Source organism: Gallus gallus, chromosome 2 (genome assembly GCF_016699485.2).
Source record: "Gallus gallus isolate bGalGal1 chromosome 2, bGalGal1.mat.broiler.GRCg7b, whole genome shotgun sequence".
Lineage (NCBI taxonomy): Eukaryota > Metazoa > Chordata > Aves > Galliformes > Phasianidae > Gallus > Gallus gallus.
In genome coordinates, this window is record NC_052533.1 from 149,397,675 (window position 1) to 149,417,514 (window position 19,840).

Here is a 19,840-nt window from a genome sequence, read left to right on the forward strand (position 1 = left end):
CATGTCCCCATATCCCCAACGATGTCCCCATTCATGTCCCCATATCCCTATGTTCCCAATGATGTCCCCATTCATGTCCCCATATCCCCAACGATGTCCCCATGTCCCCATTCGTGTCCCCATATCCCCAACGATGTCCCCATGTCCCCATTCATGTCCCCATATCCCCATGTCCCCAATGATGTCCCCATTCATGTCCCCATATCCCCAACGATGTCCCCATGTCCCCATTCATGTCCCCATATCCCCAACGATGTCCCCATTCATGTCCCCATTCATGTCCCCATATCCTCATGTCCCCAATGATGTCCCCATTCATGTCCCCATATCCCTATGTTCCCAATGATGTCCCCATTCATGTCCCCATATCCCTATGTTCCCAATGATGTCCCCATTCATGTCCCTTATCCCCAACGATGTCCCCATGTCCCCATTCGTGTCCCCATATCCCCAACGATGTCCCCATGTCCCCATTCATGTCCCCATATCCCCATGTCCCCAACGATGTCCCCATTCATGTCCCCATATCCCCAACGATGTCCCCATGTCCCCATTCATGTCCCCATATCCCCAACAATCTCCCCAATCATGTCCCCATTCATGTCCCCATATCCCCATGTCCCTCTGTCCCCAACGATATCCCCAGTGCTGTCCCCATATCCCCACTGAACCCCCATTGACTCCCACTGAACCCCATTGAATCCCATCAAATCCCTTTGAACCCCATTGACTCCCACTGAACCCCATTGACTCCCATTGAATCCCTTTGAACCCCATTGATTCCCATTGAACCCAATTGACCCCCATTGAACCCCCATTGACTCCCATTGAATCCCTTTGAGCCCCATTGAATCCATTTGAACCCCATTGACTCTCATTGAAACCCATTGAACTCCCATTGAACCCCATTGAATCCTACTGAACCCCCACTGAAACCCATTGAACTCCCTTTGAACCCCATTGAACCCCACTGAATCCCAATTGAATCCCCATCAAATCCCTTTGAACCCATTGACTCCCATTGAATCCCTTTGAACCCCATTGATTCCCATAGAACCCAATTGACCCCCATTGAACCCCCATTGACTCCCATTGAATCCCTTTGAGCCCCATTGAATCCATTTGAACCCCATTGACTCCCATTGAAACCCATTGAACTCCCATTGAACCCCATTGGATCCTACTGAACCCCATTGAACCCCATTGAACTCCCACTGAATCCTACTGAACCCCCATTGAAACCCATTGAACTCCCACTGAACCCCACTGAGTCCCATTGAACCCCACTGAGTCCCAGTGAACCCCCATTGAACCCCCATTGACCCCCACGGACTCCCACTGAACCCCCATAGAACCCCCATTGAACCCCACTGAGTCCCATTGAACCCCCATTGACCCCCAGGGACCCCCATTGACCCCCATGGACTCACATTGACCCCCACTGAGTCCCACTGAACCACCATTGACCCCCATTGAGTCCCATTGAACCCCACTGAGTCCCACTGAACCCCCATTGCCCCCCATTGAACCCCCACTGAACCCCACTGAGTCCCATTGAACCCCCATTGCCCCCCATTGAACCCCCATTGACCTCCACAGACTCCCATTGAACCCCCATTGACCCCCATTGAGTCCCACAGACTCCCATTGAACCCCACTGAGTCCCATTGAACCCCCATTGCCCCCCACTGAACCCCCATTGAACCCCACTGAGTCCCATTGAACCCCCAATGCCCCCCATTGAACTCCCATTGACCCCCACAGACTCCCATTGAACCCCCATTGACCCCCATTGAGTCCCATTGAACCCCCCTTGAATCACCATTGACCCCCATTGACCCCCACAGACTCCCATTGAACCCCCATTGCCCCCCATTGAACCCCCATTGACCGCCAGGGACCCCCATTGACCCCCACGGACTCCCATTGACCCCCACTGAGTCCCATTGACCCCCACGGACCCCCACAGACTCCCATTGAACCCCCATTGAACCCCCATTGACCCCCAGGGACCCCCATTGACCCCCACGGACCCCCACAGACTCCCATTGAACCCCCATTGACCCCCATTGAATCCCATTGAACCCCACTGAGTCCCACTGAACCCCCAGGGACCCCCAGGGACCCCCATTGACCCCCACAGACTCCCATTGAACCCCCATTGAACCCCCATTGACCTCCATTGAGTCCCATTGAACCCCACTGAGTCCCACTGAACCCCCATTGACTCCCATTGAGTCCCATTGAACCCCCATTGAACCTCCATTGACCCCCACTGCGTCCCATTGAACCCCCATTGAACCCCCATTGAACCCCCATTGACCCCCACAGACTCCCATTGAACCCCCATTGACCCCCATTGAACCCCCATTGAACCCCACTGAGTCCCATTGAACCCCCATTGACCCCCACGGACTCCCATTGAACCCCACTGAGTCCCATTGAACGCCCATTGACCCCCACAGACTGTCATTGACCCCCACTGAGTCTCATTGAACCCCCATTGAACCCCCATCGTCCCCCATTAACCCCGCACGGACTCCCATTGAACCCCACTGAGGCCCATTGAACTCCCATTGACCCCCATTGAGTCCCATTGACCCCCATTGAACCCCCATTGAACCCCACTGAGTCCCATTGAACCCCCATTGAACCCCCATTGACCCCCACGGAATCCCATTGAACCCCACTGAGTCCCATTGAACCCCCCATTGAGTCCCATTGAACCCCACTGAGTCCCATTGAACCCCCATTGAGTCCCATTGAGCCCCACGAACCCCCATTGCCCCCCATTGAACCCCCATTCACCCCCACTGCGTCCCATTGACCCCCAGGGACCCCCATTGACCCCCATTGAGTCCCATTGACCCCCACGGACTCCCATTGACCCCCACAGACTCCCATTGAACCCCACTGAGTCCCATTGAACCCCCATTGACCCCCAGGGACCCCCATTGACCCCCACGGACTCCCATTGACCCCCACAGACTCCCATTGAACCCCACTGAGTCCCATTGAACCCCCATTGACCCCCAGGGACCCCCATTGACCCCCACGGACTCCCATTGACCCCCACTGAGTCCCATTGAACCCCCATTGAACCCCACTGAGTCCCACTGAACCCCCATTGAACCCCCATTGACCCCCAGGGACCCCCATTGACCCCCACGGCCCCCCATTGAACCCCACTGAGTCCCATTGAACCCCCATTGACCCCCAGGGACCCCCATTGACCCCCACGGACTCCCATTGACCCCCACTGAGTCCCATTGAACCCCCATTGAACCCCACTGAGTCCCACTGAACCCCCATTGAACCCCCATTGACCCCCACGGACTCCCATTGAACCCCATTGAGTCCCATTGAACCCCCATTGACCCCCACAGACTGTCATTGACCCCCACTGAGTCCCATTGAACCCCCATTGAACCCCCATTGAGTCCCATTGAGCCCCACGAACCCCCATTGCCCCCATTGAACCCCCATTGACCCCCACAGAGTCCCATTGACCCCCAGGGACCCCCATTGACCCCCACGGCCCCCCATTGACCCCCACTGCGTCCCATTGACCCCCATTGACCCCCACAGACTCCCATTGAACCCCCATTGAGTCCCATTGAGCCCCACGAACCCCCATTGCCCCCATTGAACCCCCATTGAACCCCCATTGAGTCCCATTGAGCCCCACGAACCCCCATTGCCCCCCACTGAACCCCCATTGAACCCCCATTGAGTCCCATTGACCCCCATGGACTCCCATGGAACCCCCATTGAGTCCCATTGACCCCCATGGACTCCCATTGAACCCCACTGAGTCCCATTGAACCCCCATTGACCCCCATTGAGTCCCATTGAACCCCCATTGAACCCCACTGAGTCCCACTGAACCCCCATTGAACCCCCATTGACCCCCAGGGACCCCCATTGACCCCCATTGAACCCCCATTGACCCCCAGGGACCCCCATTGACCCCCATTGAACCCCCATTGACCCCCAGGGACCCCCATTGACCCCCACTGAGTCCCCCCCGCCGTCCCCCCGCAGTCCCCCCTCACCCCCCCCCCCCCCCCCCCCTATTTATAGCCACTGCGCTCCACCCGCGGCCGCCCCGCACCGCAGCACCCATGAAGGTGGTTCCGGGTACGTGGGCCGAACCGGGCCGAGCCGAACCGGGCCGGGAGGCTTTACTGGGGGTGGAGCCGAATCGGACCGAGAGGCTTTACTGGGGGTGGAGCCGAGCCGGGCCGGGCCGAACCGGGGGGCTTAACCGGGGGTGGACCCGAACCGGGGGGGGGGGGGAGGGGGGAGATTAATCCGGGGGGCGGAGCCGGGCCGAGCCGAACCGGACCGAGCCGAGCCGAGCCGAACCGGGCCGAGAGGCTTTACTGGGGGTGGAGCCGAGCCGGGCCGGGCCGAACCGGGGGGCTTAACCGGGGGTGGACCCGAACCGGGGGAAGGGGGGAGGGGGGAGGTTAATCCGGGGGGCGGAGCCGGGCCGAGCCGAACCGGACCGAGCCGAGCCGAGCCGAACCGGGCCGAGAGGCTTTACTGGGGGTGGAGCCGAACCGAGCCGAGCGGAGCCAAGCTGGGCTGGGGGGGTTAACCGGGGCTGGAGCCGAGTCGAACCGAACCGGGCCGAGCTGGGCCGGGGGGTTAACCGGGGCTGGAGCCGAACCGGACCGGGCCGAGCCGAACCGAGGGGTTAACTGGGTGTGGAACTGAGCCGGGCCGGGCCGAGCCGAACCGGGGGGGTTTAAACCGGGGACGGAGCTCGAATTGGGATGAACCGAACCGGACTGAGCCGAACCGAGCCGGGACAGGGGGGTCAGCCAGGGCCGGAGCCCGAATTGGGCCGAACCGGGCCGGCAGGGTTAACCAGTTGGGCCATACCGAGCTGAGCCGAACCGGGCCGAGTGGGGGAGATTAATTCCGGAACCGGGCCGAACCAGGCTGGAAGGAGTTAAATTGGAGCGGGGGCGGCGCTGGGGGCGGAATCGAACCGAACCGGGAGGGGTTACAGTAAAGCGGTGGAACCGAACCGAACCGAACCGGGCCGAGGGGGGGGGGGGGAGAGGAATAAGTGTTGGAACCGGACCGTGCCGAGAGGGGAGGGCCAGAAGAGATGGAACCGGGCCGAGCCGAACCGGGCCGAGGGGGGGGGGGGGGGGGGGAGGGGAATAAGCGTTGGAACCGGACCGTGCCGAGAGGGGAGGGCCAGAAGAGATGGAACCGGGCCGAACCGAACCGGGCCGGGGGGGGGGAATAAGCGTTCGAACCGGACCGTGCCGAGAGGGGAGGGCCAGAAGAGATGGAACCGGGCCGAACCGAACCGGACCGGGAGGGGTTACAGTAAAGCGGTGGAACCGGGCCGAACCGAACCGAGCCGGGGGGGAGGAGGGGGGGAATAAGTGTTGGAACCGGACCGTGCCGAGGGGGGAGGGCCAGAAGAGATGGAACCGGGCCGAGCCGAACCGGGCCGGGGGGGAGGGAGGGGGGGAATAAGTGTTGGAACCGGACCGTGCCGAGGGGGGAGGGCCAGAAGAGATGGAACTGCGCCGAACCGAACCGGACCGGGAGGGGTTACAGTGAGGCGGTGGAACCGGGCCGAACCGAACCGGGCCGGGGGGGTGGGGGAATAAGTGTTGGAACCGGACCGTGCCGAGGGGGGAGGGCCAGAAGAGATGGAACCGGGCCGAACCGAACCGGACCGGGAGGGGTTACAGTAAAGCGGTGGAACCGGGCCGAACCGAACCGGACCGGGAGGGGTTACAGTGAGGCGGTGGAACCGGGCCGAACCGAACCGGACCGGGAGGGGTTACAGTAAAGCGGTGGAACCGGGCCGAACCGAACCGGACCGGGAGGGGTTACAGTAAAGCGGTGGAACCGGGCCGAACCGAACCGGACCGGGAGGGGTTACAGTAAAGCGGTGGAACCGGGCCGAACCGAACCGGACCGGGAGGGGTTACAGTGAGGCGGGCGGGGCCACGGGTGGAGGGGGGGGGGGGGGGGGAGCCGAGTTGAGCCGAATTGAGCCGAGTTGAGCCGAGTGGAGCCGAGTGGAGCCGATCCGAGCCGGGCCGGGAGGGGTTACAGCGGAGGGGGGGGGAGGCGGGGCGGGGCCACGAGGGGGGCGGAGCCGAGCCGAGCCGAGCCGGGCCGAGTTGAGCCGAATTGAGGCGGGCGGAACCGAGGCGGAACCGAGCCGAGCCGAACCAAACCGAGGCATGGCGGAACCCGGGGCTCTGTTCCCGTCCCTCGTGGCCGCGGGTCACGCCGCATCCCTCGCTCTCGCGTGGCGGTGGCGGAGCCGTTCTCAGGGCGGGGGGGGTGAAGGTGAGTGCGGGGCGGGACCCCCCCCGCGGCCCCACCCCCACCCGGACCCGAAGCTCCGCCCACTGCCGCTGTGGGGATGGGGGGGGGGAGTGGGAGTGGGGGGGGGGGGGGAGCTCCCCGTGGTTGTGCCCCCCCCTCCCGTGTCCCCCCCCCCATATCCCCCCGTGTCCCCCCCCCCCGTCCCGCAGTGTCCCCGTGCTGTCCCCCCCATATCACCGTGCTGTCCCCCCCCCCGTGTCCCCCCCCCACGTCCCGCAGTGTCGCCGTGCCCCCCCCCGTGTGACACTCAGTGCCCCCCCCGTGTCCCCCCCACGTCCCACAGTGTCCCCGTGCCCCCCCCCCCGTGTGACACTCAGTGCCCCCCCGTGTCCCCCCACGTCCCCCCGTACCCCCGTGCTGCCCCCCCCGTGTCCCCCCCCCACGTCCCTCCGTGTCCCCGTGCTGTCCCCCCGTGTGACACTCAGTGCCCCCCCCGTGTCCCCGTGCCCCCCCCCCCGTGTGTCACTCAGTGCCCCCCCCCCATGTGACACTCAGTGCCCCCCCCATATCCCCGTGCTGCCCCCCCCGTGTCCCCCCACGTCCCGCAGTGTCCCCATGCAGTCCCCCCGTGTGACACTCAGTGCCCCCCCCGTGTCCCTGTGCCCCCCCCGTGTGTCACTCAGTGCCCCCCCCGTGTCCCCCCATGTCCCCCCGTGTCCCCGTGCTGCCCCCCCCTCCATGTCCCCCCCCCATCCCACAGTGTCCCCATGCCCCCCCCGTGTGACACTCAGTGCCCCCCCCGTGTCCCCCCATGTCCCCCCGTGTCCCCGTGCTGCCCCCCCCTCCATGTCCCCCCCCCGTCCCACAGTGTCCCCATGCCCCCCCCGTGTCCCCCCCCCCGTCCCAGTGTCCCCGTGCTGCCCCCCCCCGTGTCCCCCCCCGTCCCTCTGTGTCCCCGTGCCCCCCCCGTGTGACACTCAGTGCCCCCCCGGTGTCCCCCCCATGTCCCCGCGCCGTCCCATCGTCCCCCCCGCCCCCCCCCGTGCGGCCCCATAGGCGCCAAATGCCGCGGGTGTCACCGCCGGGGGTGGGGATGGGGGGGCTGCAGGGGGAGCCCCGACGGCTCCGTCCCAACCCCCACTCCATCCCATCCCAACCCCAATCCCATCCCAATCCCATCCCCATCCTATCCCAATCCCATCCCAATATCTCAGTCCCAGCCCCATCCCAATCCCGTCCTCATCCCAATCCCATCCTCATTCCAATCCCATCCCAACCCCAATCCCATCCCAATCCCATCCCAATCCCATCCCCATCCTATCCCAATCCCATCCCAATATCTCAGTCCCAGCTCCATCCCAATCCCGTCCTCATCCCAATCCCGTCCTCATTCCAATCCCATCCCAACCCCAATCCCATCCCAATCCCATTCCCATTCTACCCCAATCCCATCCTAATCCCAATCCCAATCTCATCCCATCCCCGTCCCAACCCCAATCCCATCCTAATCCCAATCCCAATCTCATCCCATCCACATCCTACACCAATCCCATCCTAACCCCAATCCCAATCCCATCCCCATCCCCATCCTATCCCAATCCCATCCCAATATCTCAGTCCCAGCCCCATCCCAATCCCGTCCTCATCCCAATCCCATCCTCATTCCAATCCCATCCCAACCCCAATCCCATCCCAATCCCATCCCAATCCCATCCCAATCCCATCCCCATCCTATCCCAATCCCATCCCAATATCTCAGTCCCAGCCCCATCCCAATCCCGTCCTCATCCCAATCCCATCCTCATTCCAATCCCATCCCAACCCCAATCCCATCCCAATCCCATCCCAATCCCATCCCCATCCTATCCCAATCCCATCCCAATATCTCAGTCCCAACCCCATCCCAATCCCGTCCTCATCCCAATCCCATCCTCATTCCAATCCCATCCCAACCCCAATCCCATGCTAATCCCCATCCCAATCTCATTCCATCCCAATCCCATCCCCATCCTACCCCAATCCCATCCTAATCCCAATCCCATCCCAATATCTCAGTCCCAGCTCCATCCCAATCCCATCCCAATCCCATCCCAACCCCAATCTCATCCCATCCCAATCCCATCCTAATCTCAATCCTAATCTCATTCCAATCCCATCCTAATCCCAATCCCAGTCTCATCCCATCCCCTTCCTACCCCAATCCCATCCTAATCCCAATCCCAATCTCAGTCTCATCCCATCCCCATCCCACCCTAATCCCATCCTAATCCCAATCCCAATCTCATCCCATCCCCATCCTACCCCAATCCCATCCTAACCCCAATCCCAATCTCATCCCAACCCCATCCTAATCCCAATCCCAATCTCATCCCAACCCCAATCCCATCCTAATCCCAATCCCAATCTCATCCCAACCCCAATCCCATCCTAATCCCAATCCCAATCTCATCCCATCCCCATCCCACCCCAATCCCATCCTAATCCCAATCCCAATCTCATCCCATCCCCATCCCACCCCAATCCCATCCTAATCCCAATCCCAATCTCATCCCATCCCCATCCTACCCAAGTCCCATCCTAATCCCAATCCCAATCCCATCCTCATCCCCATCCCAACCCCATCCTAATCCCAATCCCAATCTCATCCCATCCCCATCCCACTCCAATCCAATCCCAATCCCAATCTCATCCCATCCCCATCCCACCCCAGTCCCATCCTAGTCCCAATCCCAATCCCAATCCCATCCCCATCCTACCCCAATCCCATCCTAATCCCAATCCCAATCTCATCACAACCCCAATCCCATCCTAACCCCAATCCCAGTCTCATCCCATCCCCATCTCACCCCAATCCCATCCTAATCCCAATCCCATCCCAATATCTCAGTCCCATCCCACTCCATCCCATCCCCATCCCAATCCTATCTTAATCCCAATCCCAATCCCATCCCACCCCAATCCCATCCTAATCCCAATCCCATCCCAATATCTCAGTCCCATCCCACTCCATCCCATCGCAATCCCATCCTAATCCCAATCCCATCCCAACCCCAATCCCATCCCAATCCCAATCTCATCCCAACCCCAATCCGATCCTAATCCCAATCCCAATCTCATCCCCTCCCAACCCCAATCCCATCCTAATCCCAATCCCAACCCCAATCCCATCCCCATCCCAATCCTATCCTAATCCCATCCCCATCCCAACCCCAATCCCATCCCAATCTCAGTCCCATCCTCATCCCAATCCCATCGTAATCCCAATCCTATCCCATCCTAATCCCAATCCCAATCCCAATCTCATTCCATCCCAATCCCATCCCCATCTCACCCCAATCCCATCCTAATCGCAATCCCATCCCAATATCTCAGTCCCATCCCACTCCATCCCATCCTAATCCCAATCCCATCCCAATCTCAGTCCCATCCTAATCCCAATTCCATCCCCATCCTAATCTCATCCCAATCTCAGTCCGATCCTATCCCCATTCCAGTCCCATCCCATCCCCATCCCATCTCATCCTAATCCCAATCCCATCTCATCCCCATCCAATCCTAACTCCCATCCCAATCCCAACCCCATCCTAATCCCAATGCTATTCCATCCTAATTCCAATTCCATCCCATCCTAATCTCATCCCCATCTCACCCCAATCCCATCCTAATCCCAATCCCATCCCATCCCCATCTCAATCCCATCCCATCCTAATCCCAATCCCATCCCAATCTCAGTCCCCTCCCATTCCATCCCATCCCCATCCCATCCTGTCCTAATCCCAATCCCATCCCAACCCCTGTCCCACCCCAATCCCATCCTAATCCCAATCGCATCCCAATATCTCAGTCCCATCCCGCTCCATCCCACCCCCATCCCAATCCTATCCTAATCCCAATCCCATCCCAATATCTCAGTCCCATCCCACTCCATCCCATCCCCATCGCAATCCTATCCTAATCCCAATCCCATCCCAATCCCAATCCCTGTCCCATCCCAATCCCATCCCATTCCAATCCCATCCCCATCCCATTCCAATCCCATCCCCATCGCAATCCTAATCCCAATCTCATCCCAATCCCAGCCCCATCCAATCCCATCTCAATCCCATCCCCATCCAATCCCAATCCCAATCCCAGCCCCATCCAGTCCCAATCCCAGTCCCATCCCAATCCCATTCTCAATCCCATTCCAATCCCAATCCCATCCCATTCCAATCCCAATCCCAGCCCCATCCAATCCCAATCCCAGTCCCATCCCAATCCCATTCTCGATCCCATCCCAATCCCAGTCCCATCCCATTCCCGTCCCAATCCCAGCCCCATCCAATCCCAATCCCATCCCAATCCCATTCTCAATCCCATCCCAGTCCCATTCGCAGCCCCAGCAGCCCTGTGGTGGCAATGGTTCATTTTGAGGCATTTTGGGACATTTTGGTGCTATTTGGGTTCTGCTCTGCCATTTTGGTGCCATTTTGGTGCCATTTTGGTGCTATTTGGGTTCTGCTCCGACATTTTGGTGCTATTTTGGTGCTATTTTGGTGTTATTTGGGTTCTGCTCCGACATTTTGGTGCCATTTTGGTGCCATTTTGGTGGTATTTGGGTTCTGTTCTGTCATTTTGGTGCCATTTTGGTGCCATTTTGGTGCTATTTGGGTTCTGCTCTGCCATTTTGGTGCCATTTTGGTGCTATTTTGGTGCTATTTGGGTTCTGCTCCGACATTTTGGTGCCATTTTGGTGCCATTTTGGTGCTATTTGGGTTCTGCTCTGCCATTTTGCTGCCATTTTGGTGCCATTTTGGTGCTATTTGGGTTCTGCTCCGACGTTTTGGTGCTATTTTGGTGTTATTTGGGTTCTGTTCTGTCATTTTGGTGCCATTTTGGTGCTATTTGGGTTCTGCTCCGACATTTTGGTGCCATTTTGGTGTTATTTGGGTTCTGCTCCGACATTTTGGTGCCATTTTGGTGCTATTTGGGTTCTGCTCCGACATTTTGGTGCCATTTTGGTGCTATTTGGGTTCTGCTCCGACATTTTGGTGCCATTTTGGTGCTATTTGGGTTCTGCTCTGCCATTTTGGTGCCATTTTGGTGCTATTTTGGTGCTATTTGAGTTCTACTCTGACGTTTTGGTGCCATTTTGGTGCCATTTTGGTGCTATTTGGGTTCTGCTCTGCCATTTTGGTGCCATTTTGGTGCCATTTTGGTGTTATTTGGGTTCTGCTCCGACATTTTGGTGCCATTTTGGTGCTATTTGGGTTCTGCTCCAACATTTTGGTGCCATTTTGGTTCCATTTTGGGTTCTCTTCTGCCATTTTGGTGCCATTTTGGTGCTATTTTGGTGTTATTTGGGTTCTGCTCTGAGATTTTGGTGCCATTTTGGTGCTATTTGGGTTCTGCTCTGCCATTTTGGTGCCATTTTGGTGCCATTTTGGGTTCTCTTCTGCCATTTTGGTGCCATTTTGGTGCTATTTTGGTGTTATTTGTGTTCTGCTCTGAGATTTTGGTGCCATTTTGGTGCTATTTGGGTTCTGCTCCGACATTTTGGTGCCATTTTGGTGCTATTTTGGTGTTATTTGGGTTCTGCTCCGACATTTTGGTGCCATTTTGGTGCTATTTGGGTTCTGCTCTGCCATTTTGGTGCCATTTTGGTGCTATTTTGGTGTTATTTGGGTTCTGCTCCGACATTTTGGTGCCATTTTGGTGCTATTTGGGTTCTGCTCTGCCATTTTGGTGCCATTTTGGTGCCATTTTGGTGCTATTTGGGTTCTGCTCTGCCAGTTTGGTGCCATTTTGGTGCCATTTTGGTGCTATTTGGGTTCTGCTCCGACATTTTGGTGCCATTTTGGTGCCATTTTGGTGCTATTTGGGTTCTGCTCTGACATTTTGGTGCCATTTTGGTGCTATTTGGGTTCTGTTCTGCCATTTTGGTGCCATTTTGGTGCCATTTTGGTGCTATTTGGGTTCTGCTCCGACATTTTGGTGCCATTTTGGTGCTATTTGGGTTCTGCTCCGACATTTTGGTGCTATTTTGGTGCTATTTTGGTGTTATTTGGGTTCTGCTCTGACATTTTGGTGCTATTTTGGTGCTATTTTGGTGTTATTTGGGTTCTGTTCTGTCATTTTGGTGCCATTTTGGTGCCATTTTGGTGCCATTTTGGTGCTATTTGGGTTCTGCTCTGCCAGTTTGGTGCCATTTTGGTGCCATTTTGGTGCTATTTGGGTTCTGCTCCGACATTTTGGTGCCATTTTGGTGCTATTTGGGTTCTGCTCCGACATTTTGGTGCCATTTTGGTGCTATTTGGGTTCTGCTCCGACATTTTGGTGCCATTTTGGTGCTATTTGGGTTCTGCTCCGACATTTTGGTGCCATTTTGGTGCCATTTTGGTGCTATTTGGGTTCTGCTCTGCCAGTTTGGTGCCATTTTGGTGCCATTTTGGGTTCTCTTCTGCCATTTTGGTGCCATTTTGGTGCTATTTTGGTGTTATTTGGGTTCTGCTCTGAGATTTTGGTGCCATTTTGGTGCTATTTGGGTTCTGCTCCGACATTTTGGTGCCATTTTGGTGCCATTTTGGTGTTATTTGGGTTCTGCTCCGACATTTTGGTGCCATTTTGGTGCTATTTGGGTTCTGCTCTGCCATTTTGGTGCCATTTTGGTGCTATTTTGGTGTTATTTGGGTTCTGCTCCGACATTTTGGTGCCATTTTGGTGCTATTTGGGTTCTGCTCTGCCATTTTGGTGCCATTTTGGTGCCATTTTGGTGCTATTTGGGTTCTGCTCTGCCAGTTTGGTGCCATTTTGGTGCCATTTTGGTGCTATTTGGGTTCTGCTCCGACATTTTGGTGCCATTTTGGTGCCATTTTGGTGCTATTTGGGTTCTGCTCTGACATTTTGGTGCCATTTTGGTGCTATTTGGGTTCTGCTCCGACATTTTGGTGCCATTTTGGTGCTATTTTGGTGTTATTTGGGTTCTGCTCCGACATTTTGGTGCCATTTTGGTGCTATTTGGGTTCTGCTCTGCCATTTTGGTGCCATTTTGGTGCTATTTTGGTGTTATTTGGGTTCTGCTCCGACATTTTGGTGCCATTTTGGTGCTATTTGGGTTCTGCTCTGCCATTTTGGTGCCATTTTGGTGCCATTTTGGTGCTATTTGGGTTCTGCTCTGCCAGTTTGGTGCCATTTTGGTGCCATTTTGGTGCTATTTGGGTTCTGCTCCGACATTTTGGTGCCATTTTGGTGCCATTTTGGTGCTATTTGGGTTCTGCTCTGACATTTTGGTGCCATTTTGGTGCTATTTGGGTTCTGTTCTGCCATTTTGGTGCCATTTTGGTGCCATTTTGGTGCTATTTGGGTTCTGCTCCGACATTTTGGTGCCATTTTGGTGCTATTTGGGTTCTGCTCCGACATTTTGGTGCTATTTTGGTGCTATTTTGGTGTTATTTGGGTTCTGCTCTGACATTTTGGTGCTATTTTGGTGCTATTTTGGTGTTATTTGGGTTCTGTTCTGTCATTTTGGTGCCATTTTGGTGCCATTTTGGTGCCATTTTGGTGCTATTTGGGTTCTGCTCTGCCAGTTTGGTGCCATTTTGGTGCCATTTTGGTGCTATTTGGGTTCTGCTCCGACATTTTGGTGCCATTTTGGTGCTATTTGGGTTCTGCTCCGACATTTTGGTGCCATTTTGGTGCTATTTGGGTTCTGCTCCGACATTTTGGTGCCATTTTGGTGCTATTTGGGTTCTGCTCCGACATTTTGGTGCCATTTTGGTGCCATTTTGGTGCTATTTGGGTTCTGCTCTGCCAGTTTGGTGCCATTTTGGTGCCATTTTGGGTTCTCTTCTGCCATTTTGGTGCCATTTTGGTGCTATTTTGGTGTTATTTGGGTTCTGCTCTGAGATTTTGGTGCCATTTTGGTGCTATTTGGGTTCTGCTCCGACATTTTGGTGCCATTTTGGTGCCATTTTGGTGTTATTTGGGTTCTGCTCCGACATTTTGGTGCCATTTTGGTGCTATTTGGGTTCTGCTCTGCCATTTTGGTGCCATTTTGGTGCTATTTTGGTGTTATTTGGGTTCTGCTCCGACATTTTGGTGCCATTTTGGTGCTATTTGGGTTCTGCTCTGCCATTTTGGTGCCATTTTGGTGCCATTTTGGTGCTATTTGGGTTCTGCTCTGCCAGTTTGGTGCCATTTTGGTGCCATTTTGGTGCTATTTGGGTTCTGCTCCGACATTTTGGTGCCATTTTGGTGCCATTTTGGTGCTATTTGGGTTCTGCTCTGACATTTTGGTGCCATTTTGGTGCTATTTGGGTTCTGTTCTGCCATTTTGGTGCCATTTTGGTGCCATTTTGGTGCTATTTGGGTTCTGCTCCGACATTTTGGTGCCATTTTGGTGCTATTTGGGTTCTGCTCCGACATTTTGGTGCTATTTTGGTGCTATTTTGGTGTTATTTGGGTTCTGCTCTGACATTTTGGTGCTATTTTGGTGCTATTTTGGTGTTATTTGGGTTCTGTTCTGTCATTTTGGTGCCATTTTGGTGCCATTTTGGTGCCATTTTGGTGCTATTTGGGTTCTGCTCTGCCAGTTTGGTGCCATTTTGGTGCCATTTTGGTGCTATTTGGGTTCTGCTCCGACATTTTGGTGCCATTTTGGTGCTATTTGGGTTCTGCTCCGACATTTTGGTGCCATTTTGGTGCTATTTGGGTTCTGCTCCGACATTTTGGTGCCATTTTGGTGCTATTTGGGTTCTGCTCCGACATTTTGGTGCCATTTTGGTGCCATTTTGGTGCTATTTGGGTTCTGCTCTGCCAGTTTGGTGCCATTTTGGTGCCATTTTGGGTTCTCTTCTGCCATTTTGGTGCCATTTTGGTGCTATTTTGGTGTTATTTGGGTTCTGCTCTGAGATTTTGGTGCCATTTTGGTGCTATTTGGGTTCTGCTCCGACATTTTGGTGCCATTTTGGTGCCATTTTGGTGTTATTTGGGTTCTGCTCCGACATTTTGGTGCCATTTTGGTGCTATTTGGGTTCTGCTCCGACATTTTGGTGCTATTTTGGTGCTATTTTGGTGTTATTTGGGTTCTGCTCTGACATTTTGGTGCTATTTTGGTGCTATTTTGGTGTTATTTGGGTTCTGTTCTGTCATTTTGGTGCCATTTTGGTGCCATTTTGGTGCCATTTTGGTGCTATTTGGGTTCTGCTCTGCCAGTTTGGTGCCATTTTGGTGCCATTTTGGTGCTATTTGGGTTCTGCTCCGACATTTTGGTGCCATTTTGGTGCTATTTGGGTTCTGCTCCGACATTTTGGTGCCATTTTGGTGCTATTTGGGTTCTGCTCCGACATTTTGGTGCCATTTTGGTGCTATTTGGGTTCTGCTCCGACATTTTGGTGCCATTTTGGTGCCATTTGGGTTCTGCTCCGACATTTTGGTGCTATTTTGCTGTTATTTGGGTTCTGTTCTGCCATTTTGGTGCCATTTTGGTGCTCTTTTGGTGCTTTTCTGGCGCAGTTTTGGTGCCATTTCAGTGCCATTTTAGTCCTATTTTGGTGCTTTTCTGGCTCAGTTTTGGTGTTATTTCAGTGGCAGTTCAGTGTTATTTTGGTGCAGTTTTGGTGCCATTTTGGTGCTATTTTGGTGGTGCTTTTCTGGCTCAGTTTCGGTGCCATTTTGGTTCTGTTTTGGCGCAGCTCTCAGCGCCATTTTGGTGCAGTTTTGGTGTTATTTCAGTGCCATTTCAGTGCCATTTTGGTGCAGTTTTGGTGCCATTTTGGTGCTATTTTGGTGCTTTTCTGGTGCAGTTTTGGTGTTATTTCAGTGCCATTTTGGTGCCATTGATTTTGTTGTGGTTTTGGTGCCATTTTGGTGCTTTTCTGGCACTGTTTCAGTGCCATTTCAGTGCCATTTTGGTGCTATTTTGGTGCCATTTTGGTGCTATTTTGGTACTTTTCTGGCTCAGTTTTGGTGTTATTTCAGTGGCAGTTCAGTGTTATTTTGGTGCAGTTTTGGTGCCATTTTGGTGCTATTTTGGTGCTTTTCTGGTGCAGTTTTGGTGTTATTTCAGTGCCATTTCAGTGCCATTTTGGTGCTATTTTGGTGCCATTTTGGTGCTATTTTGGTACTTTTCTGGCTCAGTTTTGGTGTTATTTCAGTGGCAGTTCAGTGTTATTTTGGTGCAGTTTTGGTGCCATTTTGGTGCTATTTTGGTGCTTTTCTGGTGCAGTTTTGGTGTTATTTCAGTGCCATTTTGGTGCCATTTTGGTGCAGTTTTGATGCCATTTTGGTGCTTTTCTGGCGCAGTTTTGGTGTTATTTCAGTGGCAGTTCACTGTTATTTTGGTGCCATTTTGGTGCTATTTTGGTGCTTTTCTGGCTCAGTTTTGGTGCCATTTTGGTTCTGTTTTGGCGCAGCTCTCAGTGTCATTTTGGTGCAGTTTTGGTGTTATTTCAGTGCCATTTCAGTGTTACTTTGGTGCAGTTTTGGTGCCATTTTGGTGCTCTTTTGGTGCTTTTCTGGCTCAGTTTCGGTGCCATTTTGGTTCTGTTTTGGTGTTATTTCAGTGCCATTTCAGTGCCATTTCAGTGCTATTTTGGTGCCATTTTGGTGCTATTTTGGTGCTTTTCTGGTGCAGTTTTGGTGTTATTTCAGTGCCATTTCAGTGCCATTTTGGTGCAGTTTTGGTGCCATTTTGGTGCTATTTTGGTGCTTTTCTGGTGCAGTTTTGGTGTTATTTCAGTGCCATTTTGGTGCCATTTTGGTGCAGTTTTGATGCCATTTTAGTGCTTTTCTGGCGCAGTTTTGGTGTTATTTCAGTGGCAGTTCACTGTTATTTTGGTGCCATTTTGGTGCTATTTTGGTGCTTTTCTGGCTCAGTTTTGGTGCCATTTTGGTTCTGTTTTGGCGCAGCTCTCAGTGCCATTTTGGTGCAGTTTTGGTGTTATTTCAGTGCCATTTCAGTGCCATTTTGGTGCTATTTTGGTGTTATTTCAGTGGCAGTTCACTGTTATTTTGGTGCAGTTTTGGTGCCATTTTGATGCTATTTTGGTGCCATTTTGGTGCTATTTTGGTGCTTTTCTGGCGCAGTTTTGGTGTTATTTCAGTGGCAGTTCAGTGTTATTTTGGTGCCATTTTGGTGCTATTTTGGTGCTATTTTGGTACATTTCTGGCTCAGTTTCGGTGCCATTTTGGTTCTGTTTTGGCGCAGCTCTCAGTGCCATTTTGGTGCAGTTTTGGTGTTATTTCAGTGCCATTTCAGTGCCATTTCAGTGCCATTTTGGTGCTATTTTGGTGTTATTTCAGTGGCAGTTCACTGTTATTTTGGTGCAGTTTTGGTGCCATTTTGGTGCTATTTTGGTGCTTTTCTGGTGCAGTTTTGGTGTTATTTCAGTGGCAGTTCAGTGTTATTTTGGTGCTATTTTGATGCCATTTTGGTGCTATTTTGGTGCTTTTCTGGCGCAGTTTAGGTGTTATTTCAATGCCATTTTGGTGCCATTTTGGTACTTTTCTGTCTCAGTTTCGGTGCCATTTTGGTTCTGTTTTGGCGCAGCTCTCAGTGCCATTTTGGTGTTATTTCAGTGCCATTTCAGTGTCATTTTGGTGCAGTTTTGGTGTTATTTCAGTGCCATTTCAGTGCCATTTTGGTGCTATTTTGGTGCCATTTTGGTGCTATTTTGGTACTTTTCTGGCTCAGTTTCGGTGCCGTTTTGGTTCATTTTTAGCGCAGCTCTCAGTGCCATTTTGGTGCAGTTTTGGTGTTATTTCAGTGCCATTTCAGTGCCATTTTGGTGCTATTTTGGTGCCATTTTGGTGCTATTTTGGTACTTTTCTGGCTCAGTTTCGGTGCCGTTTTGGTTCATTTTTGGCGCAGCTCTCAGTGCCATTTTGGTTCTGTTTTGGTGTTATTTCAGTGCCATTTCAGTGCCATTTCAGTGCCATTTTGGTGCCATTTTGGGGCCATTTCAGTGCCATTTTGGTGCCGTTTTGGTGTTACCATTTCAGCCCCATTCCAGCCCCATTTTGGTTCTATTCTGGCCCCATTTCAGCCCCATTCCGGCCCCATTTTGGTCCCATTTCGGCCCCATTTCGGCCCCATTTTGGCCCCACTCCATCCCCATTTCAGCCCCACTCCATCCCCATTTCAGCCCCATTCCGGCCCCATTTCAGCCCCATTCCGGCCCCATTTTGGTCCCATTTCAGCCCCATTTCAGCCCCATTTCATCCCCATTTCAGCCCCATTTCATCCCCATTTCGGCCCCATTTCATCCCCATTTCATCCCCATTTCAGCCCCATTCCGGCCCCATTTTGGTCCCATTTCAGCCCCATTCCGGCCCCATTTCGGCCCCATTTTGATCCCATTCCTTCCTCATTTCGGTGCCATTTCAGCCCCATTTCTATGCCATTCTGGCCCCATTTCAGCCCCATTCCGGCCCCATTTTGGTGCCATTCCGGCCCCATTTCGGCCCCATTTCAGCCCCATTTTGGTCCACTTTCAGCCCCATTCCCGCCCCATTCCGGCCCCATTTCAGCCCCATTCCGGCCCCATTTTGGTCCCATTTCGGCCCCATTTTGGCCCCACTCCATCCCCATTTCAGCCCCATTCCGGCCCCATTTTGGTCCCATTCCATCCCCATTTTGGTCCCATTTCAGCCCCATTTTGGTCCCATTCCGTCCTCATTTCAGTCCCATTTCAGCCCCATTTTGGTGCCATTCCGGCCCCATTTCAGCTCCATTTCGGCCCCATTTTGGCCCCATTCCGGCCCCATTTCAGCCCCATTCCGGCCCCATTTTGGTCCCATTTCGGCCCCATTTTGGCCCCACTCCATCCCCATTTCAGCCCCATTCCGGCCCCATTTTGGTCCCATTCCATCCCCATTTTGGTCCCATTTCAGCCCCATTTTGGTCCCATTCCGTCCTCATTTCAGTCCCATTTCAGCCCCATTTTGGTGCCATTCCGGCCCCATTTCAGCTCCATTTCGGCCCCATTTTGGCCCCATTCCGGCCCCATTTCAGCCCCATTCCGGCCCCATTTTGGTCCCATTCCATCCCCATTTTGGTCCCATTCCGGCCCCATTTCATCCCCATTCCGGCCCCATTTTGGTGCCATTTCAGCCCCATTTTGTTGCCATTTCTATGCCATTTTGGCTCCATTCCCGCCCCATTCTGGCCCCATTTCGGCCCCATTTCAGCCCCATTTTGGTCCACTTTCAGCCCCATTTCAGCCCCATTTTGGTCCACTTTCAGCCCTATGTCGGCCCCGTTTCAGCCCCATTTCGGTGCCATTCCGGCCCCATTTCGGTGCCACTCTGTCCGCACTGCGGCCCCATTTCAGCCCCATTCCGGCCCCATTCCGGCCCCATTTTGGTCCCATTTCAGCCCCATTTCGGCCCCATTTCATCCCCATTCCATCCCCATTTTGGTCCCATTTTGGTGCCATTTCAGCCCCATTTTGGCCCCACTCCATCCCCATTTCAGCCCCATTCCGGCCCCATTTCAGACCCATTTCATCCCCATTTCGGCCCCATTTCAGCCCCATTTCATCCCCCTTCC

The 19,840-nt window shown here is 53.9% G+C and overlaps 1 protein-coding gene across 13 annotated transcripts in view; it reads left to right on the forward strand.

Annotated features, from left to right (window-relative positions):
- Nucleotides 1–19,840, forward strand: part of LOC121109775 (plectin-like) — a 160,878-nt gene that overhangs the window by 51,264 nt on the left and 89,774 nt on the right. For 3 of the 13 annotated variants that reach the window (XM_040695631.2, XM_040695633.2, XM_040695635.2), the window contains exon 1: nucleotides 6,128–6,333. The exons of 8 other annotated variants lie outside the window; for them this stretch is intronic. In XM_040695631.2, the coding sequence (XP_040551565.1) occupies nucleotides 6,225–6,333 (109 nt within the window). In that variant the 5' untranslated portion in view covers nucleotides 6,128–6,224. Of the gene's footprint in view, nucleotides 1–4,105; nucleotides 4,141–6,127; nucleotides 6,334–19,840 lie in introns of those variants that run through there. 2 more of the 13 variants (XM_040695637.2, XM_040695638.2) reach the window with 1 other exon arrangement.